This window comes from Neltuma alba, unplaced genomic scaffold (assembly GCF_004799145.2).
Source record: "Neltuma alba isolate B1F8T4 unplaced genomic scaffold, ASM479914v2 tig00010931_pilon, whole genome shotgun sequence".
NCBI lineage: Eukaryota > Viridiplantae > Streptophyta > Magnoliopsida > Fabales > Fabaceae > Neltuma > Neltuma alba.
Window position 1 is genome coordinate 27040 of NW_021635706.1, and position 23684 is coordinate 50723.

The 23684-nt window shown below is 35.4% G+C and overlaps 3 protein-coding genes and 1 pseudogene across 3 annotated transcripts; all 4 read left to right on the forward strand.

The window, feature by feature from the left end:
• The first annotated feature begins 2166 nt into the window (after nt 1-2166).
• Nucleotides 2167-2635, forward strand: LOC114760099 (uncharacterized). The gene is made up of 2 exons (XM_028949352.1): nt 2167-2451; nt 2579-2635. The coding sequence occupies exons 1-2, from the start codon at nt 2167-2169 to the stop codon at nt 2633-2635; spliced, it is 342 nt and encodes a 113-aa protein (XP_028805185.1).
• Nucleotides 2636-9118: 6483 nt separating this feature from the next.
• On the forward strand, nt 9119-9693 carry LOC114760100 (transcription factor DIVARICATA-like). The gene is made up of 2 exons (XM_028949353.1): nt 9119-9429; nt 9561-9693. The coding sequence occupies exons 1-2, from the start codon at nt 9119-9121 to the stop codon at nt 9691-9693; spliced, it is 444 nt and encodes a 147-aa protein (XP_028805186.1).
• A 4262-nt stretch (nt 9694-13955) lies between these two features.
• On the forward strand, nt 13956-15206 carry LOC114760101 (chloride channel protein CLC-c-like; annotated as a pseudogene).
• A 4751-nt stretch (nt 15207-19957) lies between these two features.
• LOC114760102 (multiple myeloma tumor-associated protein 2 homolog) lies at nt 19958-23279 on the forward strand. The gene is made up of 4 exons (XM_028949354.1): nt 19958-20036; nt 20933-21022; nt 22489-22756; nt 23015-23279. Exons 1-4 carry the CDS (start codon nt 19994-19996, stop codon nt 23277-23279), a joined length of 666 nt encoding a protein of 221 aa, XP_028805187.1. The 5' UTR covers nt 19958-19993.
• Nucleotides 23280-23684: the final 405 nt, after the last annotated feature.

Consider the following 23684-nt stretch of genomic DNA (forward strand, 5'->3'; position numbering starts at 1 on the left):
ATTTTCCTTTGCTGGATCACTTAGGAACTCATCAAAGTCCACTGAATCAGACTCAACTTCATTATGATCTTCCATTGAATCATCACTTACTGCCCATGATGAATGAATCAGGAACTCAAAGTCCACCGAATCAAACTCGAATTCATTATGATCTTCCATTGAATCATCACTTGCTGTCGATGAATCAACTAGGAAGTCAAATTCCTTTGACTCTTCAACCTCATGATCAAGCTACCTCAATGGTTCATAATGTTCATTCGATGAATCAATTAGGAACTCAAATGCCACTGGATCAGACTCAAAGTCATTATGATATTTCATTGCCGCTGAATCAATTAGGAACTCAAATGCCACTGGATCAGACTCAAAATCATTATGATCTTCCACTGCCGATGAATCAATCAGGAACGCAAATTCCTTTGAGTTCTCAATCTCATCAAGATACCTTACCAGTTGATTATGTTCTTCCCATGATGAATCCTTCATTAGCATTAATTAGCTAGGAGTTTTGTCAATTGTAATTTGTTTCTTTCTTGTTACTGGTTTTGTGAGTTGCACTTGTCAATTATTGGCTTGCTTTACTTGTGTTCTTGGCGAGGCGATGCAATTTTTTTTTTTGTGTGGAACATTGTACTTGATTGCTTCATCAGGAATCATTACCAAGTCATAAAAATCTTTATCTCCTTAATAACCAACAAGGTATAATCAATGAAACTTAATAGATGAGCTTTATCAATGGTGATTATAGAGCATATACAAAAAGCTAAGTCTTAATTATATCGTATATGAAGGTGGCTATATGGTCGGCTATCTACGGATTGATTTCTAATGTGTGAGGAAGCTTTTGTCTCATACTAAAAAACAAGAAGGACAAGATAATATGCGGTTACTATTTTTTGTTCCTTAATAAATAGTGGCAACAAACGTTTTCTAACCTTGGACCCAACTATAATCTTGAATGGAGCTGCTGGGGACTGAAATCGAAAGTGCATAATTAATAAAATCATTAGTACAAAAGGTCCTTTTTACCACGATTGAAAAGAGGATTTTTACACCGTTTTTGCAATTGGAGTATGGCAGACTTCTATATTGATGCATTATGTGTTGTTAATTACTAACTTCTGTAAAATTTTATGAGTTAATATGTCTTCATTTTGCCCTTTTTTAAGAAAGGTCTTTTTCTACTTTGGTTGTAATTAACCACTGAACAAGATGCCTAAGTAAAACAAGAAAAACTTCATCACTTTCTAATAGTAATAAAATGGGCATGAAATGTGCTCCCATAATAAGATAATACTTTTCACCTTAAGAGATTTTAAGTTGAGGTATAAAAACAAAATGAAATCAAACTTAGGGATAAAAAATTATATTAATATTATGATATAAAAACTTTAATATACTATGCGTTATATAAAAATTATGAAAGAGATTTGTTTTGCACATTGGGATAAAGATCGCAACCCCGCTGGTAGATGGACAGATTATTAGTGAGTTGGTGCCACTGGGATTCTAAAATTCTAGTCGTGCAAAACAAGAGTATATTCAAGAACTCAACTTTTTTTTTTCAACAAAAAAAATTGAAGTTAAGTGATCATTCGTCTCGCTCTATCTCTCCGTATATACACGAGTCAACTTTGAAGTTTCGTACCAAAATACAAGTGAGACTGTGAGTGGAAATCTTTGACCCTAAGCTTCACTGCCTCTTGCCTCCGCCGCGTCGGAACGACGACTCTCCGCCCAGCTTGCTACGTACGGAGACAACTTGATCGATTCTCGTTCGTCCTCAGTCTTTCATCTTCGCTATACCTTTCGTTTCGTTATCTCTCTCTTTCTCGGTACGTAATCGGATATTTTTCCGTCGGATTCTTGATGACCCATTCCTTAATTGTTGCTGTAATTTCATGTTTATAGAATCATCTGTTTCAAATCGGTATACTCAAATATATATATATATATTGGATTTGGGTCTCCAAGATTGATTCTTGCAGACCGAAATCAACAGGTTCTTTGTCGAACTTGTCTATACATAGATGAAGTATACGATTGTCGGATACAGTATACTGATATATGTATGTATATATGTGTATAAGCGGGTGTTGCGTATATATGATGAAGATGACTGATATATAATTATGAAGATTGTTGGAGGGAAGAGGCAAGAAGGCAATGGAGTCCCGGAGTCAGGAGGCGGACAAGCTGTTTGAGAGTGCTCCGGTGTGTTTTCCGGAGCGCTGCCCCATCCAGCGGGAGAGGACCACGGAGGTGGCCGCCGGCGCCACAAAGGAAATGGTTTACCACCGGCATGACGACGTCGAGCAGATTGATTTGGATCGGGTTCCGCCACCAGATTACCCGGACTACTCTTGGCCTTCTTCCACCAAACAGCAACCCAAGTATAGCGGTCCCATAAGAAAGAAGCGCAGCTCTTGGTCTTTGGACGAACACATGTACGTACCTACATTGTTGCATTCATTTTTACCTATATATGCAAGATCAATTGCCCCACACACACACACAGATATAAAGGTATGATCATGAAATGATGAGGTGATATAATTTTTGATTTTGATCTGAACAGATTGTTCCTGGTGGGAGTGGAGATACATGGGAAGGGAAAATGGAAGAAGATATCTGAAAACGTAGTGAGGACAAGAAGTGTAATGCAGGTGGCAAGCCATGCCCAAAAGTTTTATCTTCTCCAAAGTAAGAGAGACGCAAGAGTTAAGAGAAGAAAAGGAGGAATCAATGCTCTCACTTTAGAAAACATCTGCCCTCATTGTTTGAACCACATTCTTTCTTCAATTCCCTCACTGCATCATCATCATCATAACCCACAGATTCCTTCAAGTCTTCAATCTCATCAGGTTCATTATGATGTTCCAGTGAGTAATCAGTCATCTTCTTCAGGTCTTCAACAATTACAAGAGCCATATCATTGTGAACCTCACTCACAAGTTCATGAAGATGATCTTCCCATGCAGCATCAATCACTGGGAATGAATCAAAGCTACCAATCTGAGCAACATCAGTCCAAGCCACCACAAAGACCGGAGCTGATCAATCCTTAATTATTACCTAATATATTTGTAAACTTCTCTCATCTCCTTTCCTTTTCCAAGTTGCCTCTTGATGTGGTTCAATTTCAGATCTTTGAGATTGTTGGAATTTCATTAGTATTAGCTACAAGTTTTACCAGTTGTCATTAATTTCTTCCCTTTTTTTGTTACTAATCTTGTGGATATTTTATATCAATATGGTTTCTTTCACTTGGTATGTTCCACTGCGCGTACTAAGTAGACTGCTTCATTTAGAATGATTGATAAGTAACAAAAACCTCATTTGTCAATCTGATGGGTTCAACCTGCTAAAAATGACAAGTTAAGGGTTAGAATTTTGGCCAACCTATCAATACTTAGGTATGCTATAGTTTTTACTAACTCTTACTATGTTGGGGAAAAAAACTAACAATCTGTATTATATATAATTTAGGTATGCTATAATTTTTTTAAAAATATATCAATATATATAATATAAGGAAAAAAACTTAACTACAGGTATCACTGAATTAAACAATTTTTTTTTTAGTTCTGTTAATTTTTCACAAGAAAAAAAAATCAAATTCCCTCGAAAGTTTAGAGCCGATATTTTATTAAATAAATAAACAACTCGATCCACTATATTCTTTAGACCATGCACTAGTGGCTTAACCCAAATCCTCAAAATGACGTAGGGTAAAGGTGCAATCAACACCTCAATTTATTTTTTTAGGTGCATCCAGTACCCTAAACTTATTTATGATGTAATTTTACCCTTAAATTTTTTAATATGGTGCAGTTTTATCTAAAGTTAACTGATTGCGTACACGTGTCAAAGAAATTGACAGATAGGTTTGGTGATTTGTCGACTTTTGCCACATGATAAGCCAGACGTCTTCCCTCGTTAAAAAAGCTGAACAACCCACACCGTCCCCCCCTCTCCTTCTTCTCAGATCTCGTCAATATTATGATTGTTACTTTTTTAAAAAAATTTTGTTAAGGAAAAAGTTTTTAATCTGGGTATATTGGCTAAATGGTCTTTAGCATGGAGATGGGGAACGGCGCGGGTTGTTCAGCTTTTTTAATAGAGGAAGACATCTGGTTTATTACGTGACAGAAGCCAACAAATCACCAGGCCTATCTGTCAATTTCATTAACGGACGTTTGGAATCAGTTAACTTTGGATCAAATTAAGAGTAAAATTACATCACAAATAAGTTTAGAGTGTTGAATACATCTAAAAAAATAAATTAGGGGGCTAGCTGTACTTTTACCTAATGATATATATATTAAATATTGAAAATGAAATCTAAATAGAAACTTTAATTTATCACACGGTTTCTTGATTCTGTTAGATTTGGAACCCTTGGCAATTAAAAAAAAAAAGTTATCATTATTCTCTCTCCTATGTGGCTTTATATAAAAACTTAAATATATCATACGGTTTCTTGATTCTGTTAGATTTGGAGCCCTCAGCAATTAAAAAAAAATTGAAAATAAGTTATCATTATTCTCTCTCCTGTGTGGCTTTATATACATATATCCACTTATTCCCGAGAATCACCAAGAAAGAATTGAAGAGTTTCGCGCCAAAATTTTGGTACCAAATCACCAGTGACACTGTCGAAACTCCACCTCCATAAACCCCGCTTCTTCTTGCCTCCGCCGCGTTGGAATTCCGACCACCGATCTCCGCCGCAACTTGCTGTGTAAGGAGACGACTTCATCGGTTCTTGTACTCTATATCTTATATACTGCATATGCATGTCTTTCATATCCATCGTTAACATTATCTCTCTTTCTCCGCAGTCCGCGATGTCTCAGTATCCTCATCAACTGCTGCCTTTACATGACGTCGCCGATATTGAATCTGGTCGGGTTCCGGCACCGTATTACCCGGACTCTTGGCCTTCCTCCTCCACCTATCAGCCACCCAAGCCCAGCGGTCGCACAACAAAGAACGGCACATCTTGGACTTTGGATGAACACATGTACGTACACTTTTATTATATTATTCATTTATTTATAAGAGCATTTAACCCGCAACTTACCACCTAGTTTTCAATGTTGCTAGGTCATAAGAACATCAGTTTTATTATATTATTTATCCTGTTTGTAGGTCATAAGAACATCAGTTTTATTATATTATTTATCCTGTTTGTACCTCAAGTGTTTAGTACTCTCTCGGTCCTAAATATAAGATTATTTTTGTAGTGTAAATTATATTATAAAAAGGATCTTATATTTATGATTAGAGGAGTATTTTCTCTTTTAAATTAAACAAAAAGTTTAATTGGTACGTGATATTTTGATTTGTCTGGCTTATGAGTTGATATGATTTATTTTAACTTTGATTTAAACAGATTATTCTTGGTGGGAGTGGAAATACATGGGAAGGGAAAATGGAAGAAGATATCTGAGAACGTAGTGACGACAAAAAGTGCAAATCAAGTGGCAAGCCATGCTCAAAAGTTTTATATTCGCCAAAGTGAAAGAGCCACGCAAGTCAAGAAAAGAAGAGCAAGTATCCATGATTTCACTTTAGCAGATATCAGCCCTAACCATCTGGAAAGGATTATTTCTTCAATAACCTCATCACCATATCATCATCATCATCATCAATATAACCCACAAATTCCTTCAAATCCTAACTTGATGCATCAATCTAATAACTCACCAATTCATTATCATCTTCCACTGAATCATCAACCTCATGATCAACCTAACTCACTGCTTCATAATGTTCTTCCGCTAAACCAGTCATTAGGAAATCAAATTCCATTGAACCAAACTCAAATACATTATGATCCTCCATTGAATCATCAATTAGGAGCTCAAATTCCTTCCAGTCTTCAATCTCATGATCCAGCTATCTCACTGATTCATCATTTTCCTCCGCTGGATCACTTAGGAACTCATCAAAGTCCACTGAATGAAACTCAACTTCATTATGATCATCCATTGAATCATCACTTACTGCCCATGATGAATGAATCAGGAACTCAAAGTCCACCGAATCAAACTCGAATTCATTATGATCTTCCATTGAATCATCACTTGCTCCCGATGAATCAACTAGAAAATCAAATTCCTTTGACTCTTCAACCTCATGATCAAGCTACCTCAATGGTTCATGATGTTCATCCGATGAATCAATTAGGAACTCAAATGCCACTGGATCAGACTCAAAGTCATTATGATATTTCATTGCCGCTGAATCAATTAGGAACTCAAATGCCACTGGATCAGACTCAAAATCATTATGATCTTCCACTGCCGATGAATCAATTAGGAACGCAAATTCCTTTGAGTTCTCAATCTCATCAAGATACCTTACCGATTGATTATGTTTTTCCCATGATGAATCCCTCATTAGCATTAGCTAGTTAGGAGTTTTGCCAATTGTAGTTATTAATTTCTTTCTTTTTTGTTACTAATTTTGTGAACTGCACTTGTCAATTATTGGTTTTCTTTACTAGTGTTCTTGGGGAGGCGATCCATTTTCTATTTTGGTGAAATATTGTACTAGATGGCTTCATTAGGAATCATTACTGAGTCATAAAAATCTTTATGTCCTTAATAACCAAAATCTATAAATATAATTTTGAACTAAATTTGATTTGGGCAATGAAAAGGGAAATTGAAAAAGAAAAAAAAAAAGGAATAGTAGAGAGAACAAGGTATAAGCAATGAAACTTAATAGATGAGCTCTACCAATAGTGATTATAAAGCATACACAAAAAGCTAAGTCTTGATTATATCGTATATGAAGTTGGCTATATAGTCGGCTATCTACGGATTGATTTCTAATACTTGAATAGGGGTGGAAACAGGCCAGGCGGCCTGTCAAAGGCCTATGGCCTGGCCTGCATTTGGCCTGGCCTGTTTCCCAAAAAAGACAGGCTCAGGCCTGTTTAAAGGCCTGTTTAGTTAAACAGGCCAGGCTTAGGCTTTTTAAAAAGCCTGTTAAGCCTGTTAGGCCGGCCTGGGCCTGTTAAGAATTTATAATCATAATATATGAAAAAATTAATTAATGCTATTATTGTTAATGTGCTCTTTTAATTTATTTTTTAATTTTAATATATAGTTAATAGTTTAATCTTTTCTTAGATTTTGAAGTTTAGATGACAAGTGAAGATAAAAATATAATTTAAAATAATAATATCAATAAATAATGTGATTTTTAAATCTTAAAAATATAAAGAAAATAGGAAAGAAAAATTTTGTTCCAAGAATGATAAATTAACTAACTTACGTATTATGTTAATTTAAGTATGATACCCTCTTTATTCATTATAAAATTAGTATTTTTTTCTCTTTATTTATTTGTCTTAATTTTAATTTTTTGTGTGTACTTAAACGTAGTCTTATTCCAAATTTTAACATATAATTACAATTAGTTTTCAATAATATTCTTATAAATTATAATTAAGATTTAAAATAGTACTTATGATACTAAAATTTAAATAAAAGACAAGACTAAAAATTTAATTATTATGTACGTTTTTTTTTAATCTTAGCTTTTTTTAAAAAAAATTAATTATTATAATTTGAATTTTTTTTAAAATACAGGCCTTTTTAACAGGCTTCAGGCCAGGCTCAGGCTGAAAAATAAGCCTGTAACAGGCCACAGGCCAGGCTCAGGCCAATAGGCTCCAAAACAGGCCTGGCCTGTTAAGAGCAAAGCCTGGCCTGGTCTGGCCTGTTTCCACCCTTATACTTGAAGAAGCTTTTGTCTCTTGGCAAAAAAAAAAAAAAAAGAAGAAGCTTTTGTCTCATACTAAGAACAAGAAGAACAAGATTATATGCGGTTACTTTTTTTTTTTTGGTTCCTTAATAAATAGTGGCAACAAACGTTTTCTAACCTTGGAGCCAACTATGACCTTGAATCGAGCCGCTGGGGACTCAAATCGAATGTGTTTAATTAATAAAATCAGTAGTACAAAAGCTCCTTTTTACCGCGATTGAAAAAAGGATTTTTACCCCGTTTTTGTAATTGGGGTATGGAAGACTTCTATATTAATACATTATGTGTTGTTAATTACTAACTTCTGTAAAATTTTATGAGTTAATATGTTTTCATTTTGCCCTTTTTAAAGAAAGGTCTTTTTCTGCTTTGGTTGTAATTAACCACTGAACAAAATGCTCAAGTAAAACAAGAAAAACTTCATCACTTTTCTAATAGTAATAAAATGGACATGAAGTGTGCTCCCATAATAAGATAATACTTTTCACCATAAGAGATTTTCAGTTGAGGTATAAAAAAAAAAAGAAATCAAACTTAGGGATCAAAAATTATATTAATATTATGATATAAAAACTTTAATATACTATGCGTTATATAAAAATTGTGAAAGACGTTTGTTTTGCACTTTAATTTGGGTTAAAGATGGCAAGCCCGCTGGCGGATGGACAGATTATTATTGAGTTGGTGCCACCAGGATTCTAAAATTCTAGCCGTGCAAAACAAGAGTATATTCAAGAACTCAGTTTTTTTTAATAAAAAAAAATTGTAATTAAGTGATCATTCGTCTCGCTCTATCTCTCCGTACATACACGAGTCAGCTTAAAGTTTCGTACCAAATTACAAGTGAGACTGTGAGTGGAAATCGTTGACCCTAAGCTTCACTGCCTCTTGCCTCCGCCGCGTCGGAACGACGACTCTCCGCCCGAGCTTGCTACTTACGGAGACGACTTGATTCTCGTTCGTCCTCAATCTTTCATCTTCGCTATAACTTTCGTTTTGTTATCTCTCTCTTTCTCGGTACGTGATCGGATTTGTTTCCGTCGGATTCTTGACGACCCATTCCTTAATTGTTGCTGTAATTTCATGTTTATAGAATGATCAGTTTCAAATCGCTCTACTCAAATATATATATATATATATATATTGGATTTGGTTCCCCAAGATTGATTCTTGTGGACCGTAATCAACAGTTTCTTTGTCGAACTTGTCTAAATGTTGACGAAGCATACGACCGTCGGATACAGTATACTGATATATATATGTATGTATATATGTATATAAGCGCGTGTTGTGTTGTGTATATATGATGGCGATGACTGATATATAATTATGAACTATGAAGATTGGTGAAGGGAGAGGCAAGGCAATGGAGTCCCGGTGTCAGGAGGCGGACAAGCTGTTTGAGAGTGCTCCGGTGTGTTTTCCGGAGGGCGGCCCCATCCAGTGGGAGAGGACCACGGAGGTGGCCCCCGGCGCCACAAAGGAAATGGTTTACCAACGGCATCAGGACGTCGAGCAGATTGGTTCGGGCCGGGTTCCGCCACCAGATTACCCGGGCTACTCTTGGCCCTCCTCCGCCAAACAGCCACCCAAGTGTAGCGGTCCCATAAGAAAGAAGCGCAGCTCTTGGTCTATGGACGAACACATGTACGTACCTATATTGTTGCATTCATTTTTACCTATATATGCAAGAGCAATAGCCACATGTGTGTGTGTGTGTGTAAAGCTGTGATCATGAAATGATGAGGTGATATAATATTTGATTTTGATCTGAATAGATTGTTCCTGGTGGGAGTGGAGATACATGGGAAGGGAGAATGGAAGAAAATATCTGAAAACGTAGCGAGGACAAGAAGTGTAATTCAGGTGGCAAGCCATGCCAAAAAGTTCTATATATCTTCGCCAAAGTAAGAGAGACCCAAAAGTTAATAGAAGAAAAGGAGGAATCAATGATCTCACTTTAGATTTGGCCAAAAAAAAAAAAAGGTCTCACTTTAGAAAACATCTGCCCTCATTGTTTGAACCACATTCTTTCTTCAATTCCCTCACTGCATCATCATCATCATCATCATAACCCACAAATTCCTTGAAGTCTTCAATCTCATCAAGTTCATTATGATGTTCCGGTGAATGATCAGTCATCTTCTTGAGGTCTTCAACAATTGCAAGAGCCATATCATTATGAACCTAACTCACAAGTTCATGATGACGACCTTCTGATGCATCATGAATCGCTGGGAATGAATCAGAGCTATAAATCTGAGCAACATCAGTCTAAGCCACCACAACAACCGGAGCTGATCAATCCTTAATTATTACGTGCCTAATGTATTTTTTTAAACTTCTCTCATCTCCTTTCCTTTTCGAAGTTGCCTCTTGATGTGGTTCAATTTCAGATCTTTGAGAGTGCTGGAATTTCATTAGTATTAGCTACAAGTTTTACCAGTTGTCATTAATTTCTTCCCTTTTTATGTTACTAATCTTGTGGATATTTTATATCAGTATGGTTTCTTTCACTTGTTATGTTTCACTGTGCGTACTAAGTAGACTGCTTCATTTAGGAATGATTGATAAGTAACAAAAACCTCATTTGTTGATCTGATGGGTTCAACCTGCTAAAAATGACAAGATAGGGTTAGAATTTTAGCCGACCTATCAACACTTAAGGCCTTGTAACTCGCGCTGCTTTAATTTGAACCTATGTCAATCCACATAATTTTTTTCTTTTAATTTTTTTGTTTATTTAATACTACTCTGATCCTCATTTTTTGTTTATTTTGTAATTTACAGTACAAAATAACTCTTATATTTAGGATCGGAGGAGTAATATATATGATAAAAAATAATGTTTTGACTTGTCCATGTTTTCTCATCTTTGACCTTTAGTTGTTTGAAAAATCATGACTTTGGTTGTATTAACGATTTGTACTTTTGCTCTCATATTTGTAATATTTTAGATAATTTGTCAGTCTCTTAATTGATTATTTATAATTTAGTATTTATGATTTTCCGATGACAAATATGATATTAGAGGGGGGAAGTTAAATAATTCTAGTTGACTTTCCTTTACCGCAATACATTCATCTTTTTTATGTTATTAAATATAAGTGTAAATATATTATAATTTTATAAAAACATTTGTATCCTACAAATAGTCGGAGAAATTAATTATAAAAAATTTCCTGACCCTTACTATGTTGGGAAAAAAAAAACTAACAATCTGTATTATATATAATTTAGGTATGCTATAATTTTTTAAAAAAATAAATGAATATATACAATATTAGGAAAAAAAACTTAATTGCAGGTATCACCGAATTAAACAATTTTTTAAAGTTCTGTTAATTTTTCATAAGAAAAGAAATCTACATGCATAATATAAAAACTTTAATATATCATACGGTTTCTTGATTCTGTGTAGATTTGGAACCCCGGCCAATTAAAAAAAGAAAAAGAAAAAAAGTTATCATTATTCTCTCTCCTAGATGGCTTTATATAAAAACCTTAATGTATCATACGGTTTCTTGATTCTGTTAGATTTGGAACCCTCGGCAATTTAAAAAAAAAAAATGAAAATAGGTTATAGTTATTCTCTCTCCTATATGGCTTTATGCACATTTATTCACTTATCCACGAGAATCATCAAGAAAGAATTGAAGTTCGCGCCAAAATTTTGGTACCAAATCACCGGTGACACTGCCGAAACTCCACCTCCATAAACCCCGCTACTTCTTGCCTCCGCCGCGTTGGAACTCCGACCACCGATCTCCGCCGCCACTCGCTGTGTAAGGAGACAACTTAATCGGTTCTTGTACTCTATATCTTCTTGTACCATATATATATATATATGTCTTTCATATCGATCGTTAACAGTCTCTCTTTCTCCGCAGTCCGCGATGTCTCTGTATCCTCATCACCTGCTGCCTTTGCATGGCGTCGCCGATATTGAATCGGGTCGGGTTCCGGCACCGTATTACCCGGACTCTTGGCCCTCCTCCTCCACCAATCAGCCGCCCAGGCCTAGCGGTCGTACGAAAAAGAAGAGCACCTCTTGGACTTTGAATGAACACATGTACGTATACTTTATTACATTATTCATTTATTCATGAGAGCATTAAATGATCAGGAAGTAGGATGAAGTTACAAATAGGATTCAACTCGCACCTTACCACCTAGTTTTAATTGTTGCTAGGTCATCTGGCTTATGAGCTGATATGATTTATTTTGATTTTGATTTGAATAGTTTATTTTTGGTGGGAGTGGAGATATATGGGAAGGGAAAATGGAAGAAGATTTCTGAGAATGTAGTGACGACAAAAAGTGCAAATCAAGTGGCAAGCCATGCTCAAAAGTTTTATATTCGTCAAAGTGAAAGAGAGACACAAGTGAAGACCAGAGGAAGTATCCATGATTTTACTTTAGCAGACATCAACCCTGAAGATCTGGAGCGGATTATTACTTCAATAACCTCATCACCGGATCATCATCATCATCAGTATAATCCACAAATTCCTTCAAATCCTAATTTGATGCATCAATCTAATAACCCACCAGTTCATTATCATCTTCCTTTGAATCATCAATCTCATGATGATCAAGCTACCCCACCACTTCATAATGTTCTTCCATTAAACCAGTCATTAGGAACTCAAATTCCACTAAACCAAACTCAAATGCATTATGATCTTCCATTGAATCATCAATTAGGAACTCAAATTCCTTCCAGTCTTCTATCTCATGATCAAGCTACCTCACCGATTCATCATTTTCCTCCGCTGAATCAATTAGGAACTCATCAAAGTCCATTGAATCAGACTCAACTTCATTGTGATTTTCCATTGAATGATCACTTGCTGCCAATGATGAATGAATTAGGAACTCATCAAAGTCCACCGAATCAGACTCAATTTCATTATGGTCTTCCATTGAATCATCACTTGCTGCCCATGATGAATGAAATAGGAACTCAAATTCCTTTGACTCTTCAACCTCATGATCAAGCTACCTCGATGGTTCATGATGTTCTTCCACCAAATCAATTAGGAACTCAAATGCCACTGGATCAGACTCAAATTCGTTATGATCTTCCACTGCCGATGGATCAATTAGGAACGCAAATTCTATCTCATCAAGATACCTTACCGATTGATTATGTTCTTTCCATGATGAATCCGTCATTAGCATTAGCTAGCTAGGAGTTTTACCAATTGTAGTTACTAATTTGTTTCTTTTTTGTTACTAATTTTGTGAGCTGCACTTGTCTATTATTGGTTTGCTTTTGTTCTTGGCGAGCCGATCCATTTTTTTTTTTGGGTGTGGAATATTGTACTAGATTGCTTCATCAGGAATCATTTATAAGTCATAAAAATTTTATCTCCTTAATAACCAAAATCTATAATTATAATTGTGAACTAAATTTGATTTGGACAATGAAAATGGAAATGTGGAAGGAAAAAAAAAAGAATAGTAGAGAGAACAAGGTATGATTAATGAAACTTACAAGATGAACTTTATCAATAGTGATTATAAAGCATGTACAAAAAGCCAAGTCTTAATTAGATCGTATATGAAGTTGGCTATATAGTCGGCTATCTACAGATTGATTTCTGATGTTTGAAGAAGCTTTTGTCTCATACTAAAAACAAGAAGAACAAGATTATATGTGGTTCCTATTTTTTGTTATTCCTTTACGAAGACCGGCAAAAAAACGTTTTCTAACCTTGGAGCCAACTATGATCTTGAGTCGAGGTGCCAGGGACTCAAATCGAATGTGTACAATTAATAAAATCATTAATGCAAATTTTTTTTTTAAACCACTATTGAAAAACAAAGAGGGTCTTTGTTGTATATATTGAAATGAATTATTGAGCTGCTTCAGTTTCTATTATTTCATACTTTCCCGTCAGTTGGACCTTGGTGGAGTGGTTTGACTTCACTAGTCTGACGATCCAATAGCAAGGCTTCAGGTTATCTTTGGGGATTCTGCGGAAGGCGATTTCATTACTGTATACTTAATACATATGCTAAAATTAGATTCTTGCAAAAACGAAAAGTGCAGTTGTTAATAAGATGGAGAACGAAAATAATGTGAATCATGGCGATGGTGTGAATGACATAGAAAACGAGGGTCCAATGGATAGCAAGGATGGGAGGTAGTGGTCAGAATATTCTGAAAGAAACATGACATATACAGAGCCACTTCTGGTGAAGAGGACCAACACCACCTCGCAGATCGCCATAGTTGGTGCCAACCTTAGCCCCGTTGGAAGCCTTGATTATGAGATATTTGAGAATGATCGAAATGCTTAAGCAGGACTGGAAATCAAGAAGCAAGATTCAGATATTCCAGTATGTGATACTTAAGTGAGGATTTGCTTCTCTTATTGGATTAGGCACTGGTACAGTCTACTTGGCTTCCTCGATAATATTCCCGTTGAGAATATAGCTGATTTCAAGCTGCTTCTGGCTACCAACCTCATGTCTAAGCACCGATATATTCTAGCATTTGTGGCATTAGCTGGGTGCAATATAGGATTGGCAGCTGCGGCTGGATCTCTTTGCGCTTTCATTGCTCCAGCAGCAGCAGGCTCTGGTATTCCTGAGGTGAAAGCCTATCTCAGTGGTATTGATGCTCATGATATACTGGCTCCAAGCACTCTTTTGTGAAGGTCTTTGGTGCCATCCTTGGAGTTTCTGCTGGATTTGTGGTGGGCAAAGAGGGGCCTATGATACACACAGGTGCATGCATTGCTTCCTTGTTAGTGCATGGTGCATGATTACTTGTGGAGCTGGAGCTGGTGTTGCTGCTGCATTTCGTGCTCCAGTAGGTGGTGTTCTCTTTGCCCTTTGAAGAGGCAGCTTCCTCGTGGCGGAGTGCTCTCCTTTGGAGGACATTTTTCACTTCCGCAGTAGTTGCTATTGTTTTGAGAGCCGGAATTCAGTTCTGTGCCACTGGACAATGTGGGCTATTTGGTGAAGGTGGTTTGATAATGTACGATGTCAGTGCAGCCAAAGTATCATACAATGTTGCTGATATACTAGCAGTATTACTGTTAGGAACCCTCGGAGGCATTCTCGGAAGCATATATAATTACTTTGTGGATAAGGTTGTTCGGACATATAGCATCCTGAAGCAAAAAGGTCCAGGTTTCAAAATTCTCATTGTTGTCGCAATTGCTTTTTTGACCTCATGTTGTGCTTACGGCTTACCATGGCTGGCAACGTGCATCCCTTGTCCTGATGATCCGACAGTAAGCTGTCCCACTGTTGATGAGTCTGGCAACTACAAGAACTTTCAATGTCCACCAGGATATTACAATGATCTCGCTTCTCTTTTTCTAAATACAAACGATGATGCTATTCGCAACCTATTATATCCTAAAGTTAGGACACACTTTTTGTGTCCGATATCAATACTGCCATGAGATACTATCGGTATGCTTACAAAACTATATCAATGAAATGTTTAACAATGAAGAAACTGTCCTCAATGATTGTTTATTAAGAGGGAAGAAACCACTAATCTCATAACCAGTGAACTGATGAGTCTTGCTAATCAGAATCATCAAATCTGGTTTATGTTTTTTTCTCCTCGTGAGGAAGTTCGTTAGTGATAAATAAGTAATAGCTCAACTGAAATTTTTTATGGAAACACTTGATTGAAAATTTTTGAGTCTTCTAGGATCATTCTCAGCGTAGGAAGTAGCATGGTTAAGTTTTGCCATTTTGTATTTGTTTGTTGGTTAATGTTTTGGGCTGGTTGCTGTGTATATATTGGCCCAAATTCGGCCCATAGTTATTTCAAAGTGTATGCATAAATAAGGGCCCAATCCTTAATGAAGTATTCCCTTCTTGCCCAATACGATGCCTTTTGTGTGAATATGAGTTGGTCAAAGAATTTTTAGCATATGAAGCATCCGGCCATTTTTCAATCTTATTGATTACAGTTTCATGTAATCTTATACTACTTCCGGTACTTAATATAAAATTTTTTTTGATTTTTATTGTGGTCCTAAATACAAGACTCCAATCCACTTTGTCTCTTATTTATGTATTTTTTTCAAGGTAATTTTTCTAATAATAGTAGTTCTAGCCAATACACTTGATTATTAAAGATATTTTAGGAAAAACAACATTTATTTATTACAAATAAAACAAATAAATAACTTAACTTATTTCTTTAATCTCTTCAAATTAGTCAATTAACTTTTATAATTAGTATAAGAGGTAGTACTTGCTTAGGGAAGAGATAACCATGGAGAGCATTTTTTTTATTTTTTTATGGGTCCCTTGGAACGGGAAAGTCATACTTAGCGAAGGCTGTAACTACAGAGGCAGATTCGCCATTCTTCAGGTATTATGTCCATGCAACCAATGGATTTTATTTTTCACTCTCCCTCATATATAACCTCCGAGGAGCACGCAGATTACAGAATTTCTTAGCTCATCATGGCAAAACTTAACATAGGACCACAAATCAGCCATTATTTATTTGCTTATGGCACACACAGGAGGGAAAAGGGAAAGTGTTTTTCACTTCTATATTCACATATTTGCTATTGTAATTGCTTGTATTTCAACTTCAAACCTTAAGCTATCTAGTCATAATGTATTTAACTTTTTGTTGTTCCAAAACATCAATTTAGTGGTGTTTGCATCACTCTTTAGCATCATGCTCATAAACCAACGGTGGATGTAAGTTTCATCTGCATAAATGATTTTGGGGTTGGTTTCTGTGTGATCATTGTTTTTGCTATTTGTATGCAGTGTTTCATCATCAGATCTAGGGGGTGTTTGGCAATTGCCCCATAAGTGTTTTTGGACCCCAAACCATGGTTTGGGGAGGTTGATTGCCAAACACCAACTTTTTTTAAAAAACCTTGGTTTCCAACAAAACCTTGGTTTTGAGCCGGCAAACCATGGTTTGGGCTTAAGCATCACACGGGTTGCTTCTGAGGAGTAACAAATAGTCATTGGAGTAATTATTACTCCTGTCAGTAGCTCCCAATGATGAAAAAGCACCTCTTCTCCCATTCTAAGCTTAACGAAGGCCTCTTCTCTCATTTCTCTTCTCCCATTCCGTCGCCCCTTCTGAAGATTTCTCTTCTCCTGTGTCGTCGCCTCTTCTCCCATTCGTGCTGTGCCGTCGGTGAGTCGCCAAAATCATCCAACGACTCAATCCTCCCATAGGGTGGTTTGAAGACAGGGCTGGAGAGAATCGGCACTCGGCGCGACTTAGCGAAACGTACCATGGCAACCTGATCGGACGGCGTCGTATTAGAGTGGATAAAAGCGATACCACCAAGGGCAGCCATGGCGACGGCCATGTGAGCTTCAGAGACGGTGTCCATCGGAGAACCGACACGGGGGATATTTAGAGGCACATTATGACTGACTCTGGTAGCAAGCTGAACATCATCAGTAGGGAAGTCAATGTAGTGAGGGAGGAAAATGACGTCGTCATAAGTGTAGCAGTAACCTTGGCAGAAGAGCTTCTCGGTAGTGAAGCCGTCGTCAAACGGAGGTGGTGTGTAGTCCATTATCATTGCCAGCAGTATGCTGTGAGGGTTCAACGAAGGAGACAGAGTGACTTTGTTTTTTGTTGTTTATCAAATAAAGCGACTTCACTGCAAGAAATCAGAAGAAACAGACAAGCACAGAGTGCGACAAAACTGTAAAGATAGGAAAGATGAACAGAAGGGGATAACGAAGGAACTCAAGGAAGTAGGGAAAGCTCGAAGCTTGGGAATACTTTAATAAATAATAATATTTTTATTGGCAAAATAATATTCATGTTTAAAATCTTTAATAAATAATAATATTTTTTTATTAGCAAAATAAATCATTTTCCTAAAAATATTGTAATTATTTATAAATATATATACACATTAATTATTTATTATTTATATTACCAAAATATATATTATTAAAAAATTTATTACTTCAAATAAACATATATTATGAAATATATTTTATATGCAATTATCATTTAAATTTATGTCCTTTTTAGTAATTTCTACATATAAAAAAGCACTTCTAACAACAACTATCCAAACACTCTCACTTTATCAGAATCACTTTTTCAGAAAATCTATTCTTTCAAAATCTATTCTTCCCATAATCTATTCTTCAAAAGCTATTCTCCAAATCATGGTTTGGGCTTATCCAAACACCCACCTAGTTTCTAAATGGATGGGTGAAAGTGAAAAGCTGGTTTCCAGTTTTTTCCAAATACTGGTAGATTTTGTCACCTCCTTCTAGATGAATTAGGGTCTATTTAATTGCCAATCCAAAAGGATAAAAGTCTCAGCAACATTAACAATCATTTGAAATCAAATAAATTGAAATTTTGTTATCCTTTCTCTGTGAATGGTTTCTGTGATGTTTTATTTCTCTGTACAAAAAGTTGGCTGGTAACATATACGCTTGTTCTATATATTTTTTTTGATTCAAGAAGATCTCAACTTATTGCAAAAAGCTGTTTATTTGATCTCAAAAAGAATTTCTTTTATGTGTATATGCTTATTGGGCTAAGAATTTCTTTTAAATATAAGAGAATACGTTCTTTTATTACAAGATTAAAGAGAACCAACGAGGGTTAACATGACTATATATGTACAAGAGAGACGCTGGACAAAATTTAAACCTTTAAATATGTTTTTATAAGTTAATTTTTTTAAATATTTTTTTTTTTATCAATGAAGCAAAATCTGTAGATAGTGTTTTCTTTTTAATTACGATAATCTTTCACAACTCATAGCTATAAAAGCTATGGTCTCAATTTCTTGTTTGAAATATAAATTAAATCATGATTTATTAAATTTTATATTGAATATTTAATTATATAAATTCTTATAACATTTCTAAAAGGATTTGGCAGTGGACAAGGCCTATTAGTTGTGCCAATTAGAGTAACTTCCATATGTTTGTACAGAATTCAAAATAAATGATATTATATGTATTTATATATAGATAATAAAACGTCTTAAATCTTTTTATATTATGTTAATATCCATGTTAAAAAAATTAGATTCAATTAATCAATTGAGTAATTCCAATAGTTCAAATTCAAAGAATAGGAATCTATCAACTACCAAGTTCAAAATAAAAATAACAATTTTAAGTTTCAAAAAACTTCAATTTAGAAATTTTCTTTCAATTAAAGGGGGTGTTTGGATAACATGAGAAATGCTTCTAAAAAACATTTTTTCACAAATTGAGATAAGTTCCTTCACATATTTACTTCGTATACTATAAAATCACTTTTAAAATCATAATTTAGTTTCCATCCAAACACTCTCAAAATCTTGTAGAGGCACACCATTCGGTCTTGTGAGTGTAGAATGGAAGAGAAGTACATGTACTTAAATAAAACCTTAATAACAGAACTTGAAATAGTTTGCCAATAACGGACACCAATTTAATATATAATTGATATTAGATATGTCCATGATAGTTCGTTATGATTTCACAATATATATTAAATAGATCACGGTCAAAATATATAGTAGTATTAGATAGATATATTCACAGAATCTACAGAAGATTTATTATATTTTTTTCTTAATCTGAGGTTAATTTATTAGATATATTAAATATATAGCGTTGGACAATTCATTTTTAATGCTTATATAGTATAAAATTAGCTCAATTCAAACCTTTTTATATTACTCCTCCAGTCCTTCATATAGGACTCAATTGTTGAGTTGATTTTGATCCTAAATATAACACTCATTTATCATATTTATCAGTTTTTTTTAAATCACCCCTATAATACTCTCTCAACTATAATTAAGTAGGAGAAGAAGAGAGAGTATTAAGAAAGATGATTATGGTATTTTACGAAAAAACATGTCACATTTCTTATAATTAACTAACTTACCTACTTTTCTTAATCTAATTAAATTAGTTAAATAGGTTTTTTATTAAGTAACGGAGGAGTATTAAATTTTTGTCGCACTCAAAGCTTCTATATATTTGTGATTTTAAGTTGGGGTTAAAAATAATTTTAAAAAATGAATTGAAATAATTAAAATATTTTATTAAATTATGATTTGCTTAAAAGCGGAATTTGGATGACCGCCACATTGTTAAAATCGAATAAACAAACAAAATCGACTCTTTCTTATGCCCAAAATCGCCGATTTGTGCAGAGGAAAATCTGCGAGGTGGTGTACTGCGCGAAGACTGCAGAGATTGAAAGCATTCAATCATGTATCATCCTACGAGAGGCGGCGTTCGCGGTGGGCGGGATCGTAAGTCTTCATTTCTCTAACTCTTGATTCAATTTTTTGAAATTAACCTTACCCAGAATTGCCTATTTCTTTTTCATCTCCGAAAGGCCTTGGGATTTTTTTGGTTTTTTTAAGACAAAATTCTGCGATGTGTCAATTGGGCATCTTTTCCCCAATAATTATGTTTTTGTAATTAGAAACTAGCACATGGGATAGTCTATTTTTGTTTCTCTGAATCCGTCTAATCGGCAACTGCCATCTCTTCTCTATGTCGTTAATTTTTCGTTCTTCTCGTTGATGATGTTGTCATGGTCGGTCCGAAGTGGTTTGTTGTTTTTGGGGTTTTCATTTTAACAACCTTTGGATTTTAGAAACCTAAGTTGAATTGGGGGATCTGCCTTCAAGAGAAGTGCTTGGTTACAAATGTAAAAATGGATGAACGATTATGTCTTTGAAATGCTTTGGGTTTTCCTTTTTGCTTCCCATTTAAAGGACTTTTGGCCTATATTGTAGTTCCGCTGGCATCTGTCAGCTTGTGGCCAGCTTCAGCTTTGTATTTCCTTCTAGTTGTTTGTTTTACACAACCTAAGCTTGTCTTATACATTCTCTATTTATAATAACATCAAATCATAATGCTAAAAAAAATTAGCAACTTTAAAATAAATAATCACAATGCGAACAAAGTGGCGAATTGGTGCTTTTAACATGGAATGATGTCCATCTCCCCGCTGTCCCATGCTTCCTATTCTGTACTAACTGCCCAGGCTCTATATTCTGCTCATAACTTTCCTGCCCTAGTGGTCACTAATGGACTACAGTCACGTGGTACTTTATCACAATTTGTCTTTCACAATCAACCTTCTAATCCGGATCAATTTGTTGATTTTTTTTTTTTTATGCTTTCTTGTGATGTGCAGAGTTCAGTTGGGATGATGTTAAAGTCGATAAACATAGGGAGAACTATCTTGGTCACAGTATCAAGGCCCCTGTTGGCAGATGGCAGAAAGGTGAAATTGATTATTCTCTCAAGTTTACAATTTCATGAAGAATGCTGTATATCAATACCTGAATGTGTGTGTGTTGTGAGGTGATTGCTTGGTTTCAAGGTCATTCATGTATTACTGTAATGGCGTTAAGATGGGATATGTTAGTTGGGGATTTGTGTCATGCTGTTTATTCTTTTACAATTCTAACTTTTATGAAACAATTAAACTCTGGCTCAAAATGCATGCTGCTGATACCATGATTTGAAGAGGTTTTTTTTTTTTTTTAAGTTTATATTTCCCATCTTCCATTCCCCTGGCTGTTGATGATAATTGTTGGAAGGTTATTTTACCCGTTGGGCAGTCCTGTTGCTCTTTGATTGTCTTTTTGGTCAGGTAGCCCCTTTTCATCATCTTTCTCTCTGCTGGATTCTAGTAGGAGTAGCCTAAAGACTCAAAACCTATCCGAGATTTTCTTTAAGTCTGGGTGGGAGAATTGAGGAGAGAAGAGATCGCTTTTTTAATTGCTTGGAAGTTCTTTTGAAGGCTGTGGAGGGGTTCTGGGACTAGGAAATTTGGAATCCAAAAGCATTGCTTTGACTGCTGTTTCCTTGGGAGATTGTTCTGTTATCTTGTGCTCTCAGGTTATTCAGAGTATGTTTAAGATCAAAATGGGTGGGGTTCCTTTCTAGAACTCCCCACTACTTTTAAAAACCCATGGAAATATTTCTTAGGGATAGATGGCTTTGCAATTGCTGGTCTCTTTGATAATGGGATATGGGAAATATTTCCAGTCCTTTTCGTGCTCAATTTGGAACTTCTGTTTCCACTGTGTATAGAGTGATTTGGCCATTGAGGGACTCTTGCATAAAGAGGGATCTTACTAAGAGGGAATTCATAAACTAGAATTCCTTTCTGCTGCTACTTCACCCTGTGGACTGCTGTCCGTCATTCTACTTAGGAATGGAAAGTTTGAAATCTTGGTTCTTCCCTCACTTTTATTTAAGTTGCTCTTTTCATTGTCTTGCTTTATTAGCAGCACCAGGGAAACTATTCTTCTTGAGAAGTTTATTCATAAATTTAAAGCTCTTTCAAAGGATTTTACTACCTCCTCATAGGGTACTGTAATGCTGATGAATAAAAAGTGATTTTAATAAAGAGCATTGATCAAGTTGGTTGTTGTGTTGGACGCCAGTAAGCAATAAGATTGCAAATCTGAAATTAAGCTGTCATTTTACTATTGATTTGACCATTTAAGTTTCCTGGTGGGATGTCTACATTCTACTGAATATAAGCATTTGTTGATAGTTTTATCATCTTGTTTTCAATAATGAAAAATATATATTGTTGATGTAAAAAACAACGGATTAAAAAAATCTGCCTAGTTTATCTGTTACCAGAGTCCTTGGTTAAAAAGAGGGGGTATGCTGATAGATTTTATCACCTTTTTAATGAGTGTTTTAAATCTTATTTGTCTATTTCAAATTCAGGTAAAGATCTGTTTTGGTATTCAAGGGATAAAAAGTCGATGAATGCGGAGATGGAGGCTGCGAAAGAAGAAATCAAAAGAATTAAGGAGGAGGAGGAGCAGGCAATGAGGGAGGCCCTTGGCTTAGCTCCTAAGCGTGCAAGCCGTCCTCAAGGCAACAAGCTTGATAAGCATGAGTACTCAGAACTGGTGAAGCGTGGGTCTACAGCGGAGGATGCAGGTGGAGGCCATGCTGAGGCAGTAAGGGTTGATGGCCTTGGTTTTTCAAGGTAAATTAATTGGGCATGCAACGAAGTATTCCATTTATTTTCTTCTACTTGATAATCTTGTTGCTGATTTTTCGGTTCGTCATTTGAAATGAATGGTATTGACTCTTTTCATCACTTGGATGTGGAAGGAATGTATTTATCATTGACTTGTTTCTCTTTTGTAGATGAAATCTAGTTAAAATTTCATGTGAATTATATCTAATCTGCAAACAACCTTATCACCTTATTTGAATAATTTTCCCCCCAATGTTTCTGCAGAGCACCGCGCCCTTGGAACGAATCTAGTTCTTCAATGCCCACAATCACAGACAGTCCACCTAAAGTGGAAGAATCATCTATGGCAGTTCAGTCAGCGAGGAAGACTGAAGAAGAAGTAGAGGAATCAGAAGATGAAAAGAGCAGAAGAAAGAGAAGGAGGCGTGAGGAGAAGAAGCAGGAGAAGGAAGAGAGACGGGAAAGGCGTGAGAAGAGGCATTCTCGTGATTCGGATGACAGGAAGACACATGAGAATGATTCTGATTGATCAAATATGTTCTTCTTCTGCTCTTTCTCTCGCCATTTTATGCCAAGTAACTTGCTCGTTGTATTATGCTTGTGATTTTAGTATTGTATTTTCCTATATTTTGGTAAAAATTCAATATTGCGATTTATATCGATATCGTTTCTACTTATTTCTGCTTAGAATGATTTATAGGTAACTTTTCAACCGTGTTTTACGAAATACAAAATAAGAATATGAGAAGAGTTTTATCTTAATTTATATGTAACGTGTTTATAAGTAATTTAAAATGCTAATTCAAATGAAATCTACCATGTTTGTGTCTATTTTTTGTTGGGGGTGAAAATTTTTATGTTTTAATAAAAATTACAAGTAATGTGAATATGGCAATTTTTATTTTTGTTAATTCAAGCACAGTGTGTGAATTTA

What these genes read in the sequence shown, in the direction of transcription:
- LOC114760099 (XM_028949352.1), top strand. Translation starts at nt 2,167, where the DNA reads ATGGAGTCCCGGAGTCAGGAGGCGGACAAGCTGTTTGAGAGTGCTCCG. An exon ending in CTTTGGACGAACACATGTAC is followed by an intron (nt 2,452 to 2,578) that starts GTACCTACATTG and finishes TGATCTGAACAG; the next exon opens with ATTGTTCCTGGTGGGAGTGG.
- LOC114760100 (XM_028949353.1), top strand. Translation starts at nt 9,119, where the DNA reads ATGAAGATTGGTGAAGGGAGAGGCAAGGCAATGGAGTCCCGGTGTCAG. An exon ending in TGGTCTATGGACGAACACAT is followed by an intron (nt 9,430 to 9,560) that starts GTACGTACCTAT and finishes TGATCTGAATAG; the next exon opens with ATTGTTCCTGGTGGGAGTGG.
- LOC114760102 (XM_028949354.1), top strand. Translation starts at nt 19,994, where the DNA reads ATGTATCATCCTACGAGAGGCGGCGTTCGCGGTGGGCGGGATC. An exon ending in CGTTCGCGGTGGGCGGGATC is followed by an intron (nt 20,037 to 20,932) that starts GTAAGTCTTCAT and finishes TGTGATGTGCAG; the next exon opens with AGTTCAGTTGGGATGATGTT. An exon ending in TGTTGGCAGATGGCAGAAAG is followed by an intron (nt 21,023 to 22,488) that starts GTGAAATTGATT and finishes TTTCAAATTCAG; the next exon opens with GTAAAGATCTGTTTTGGTAT.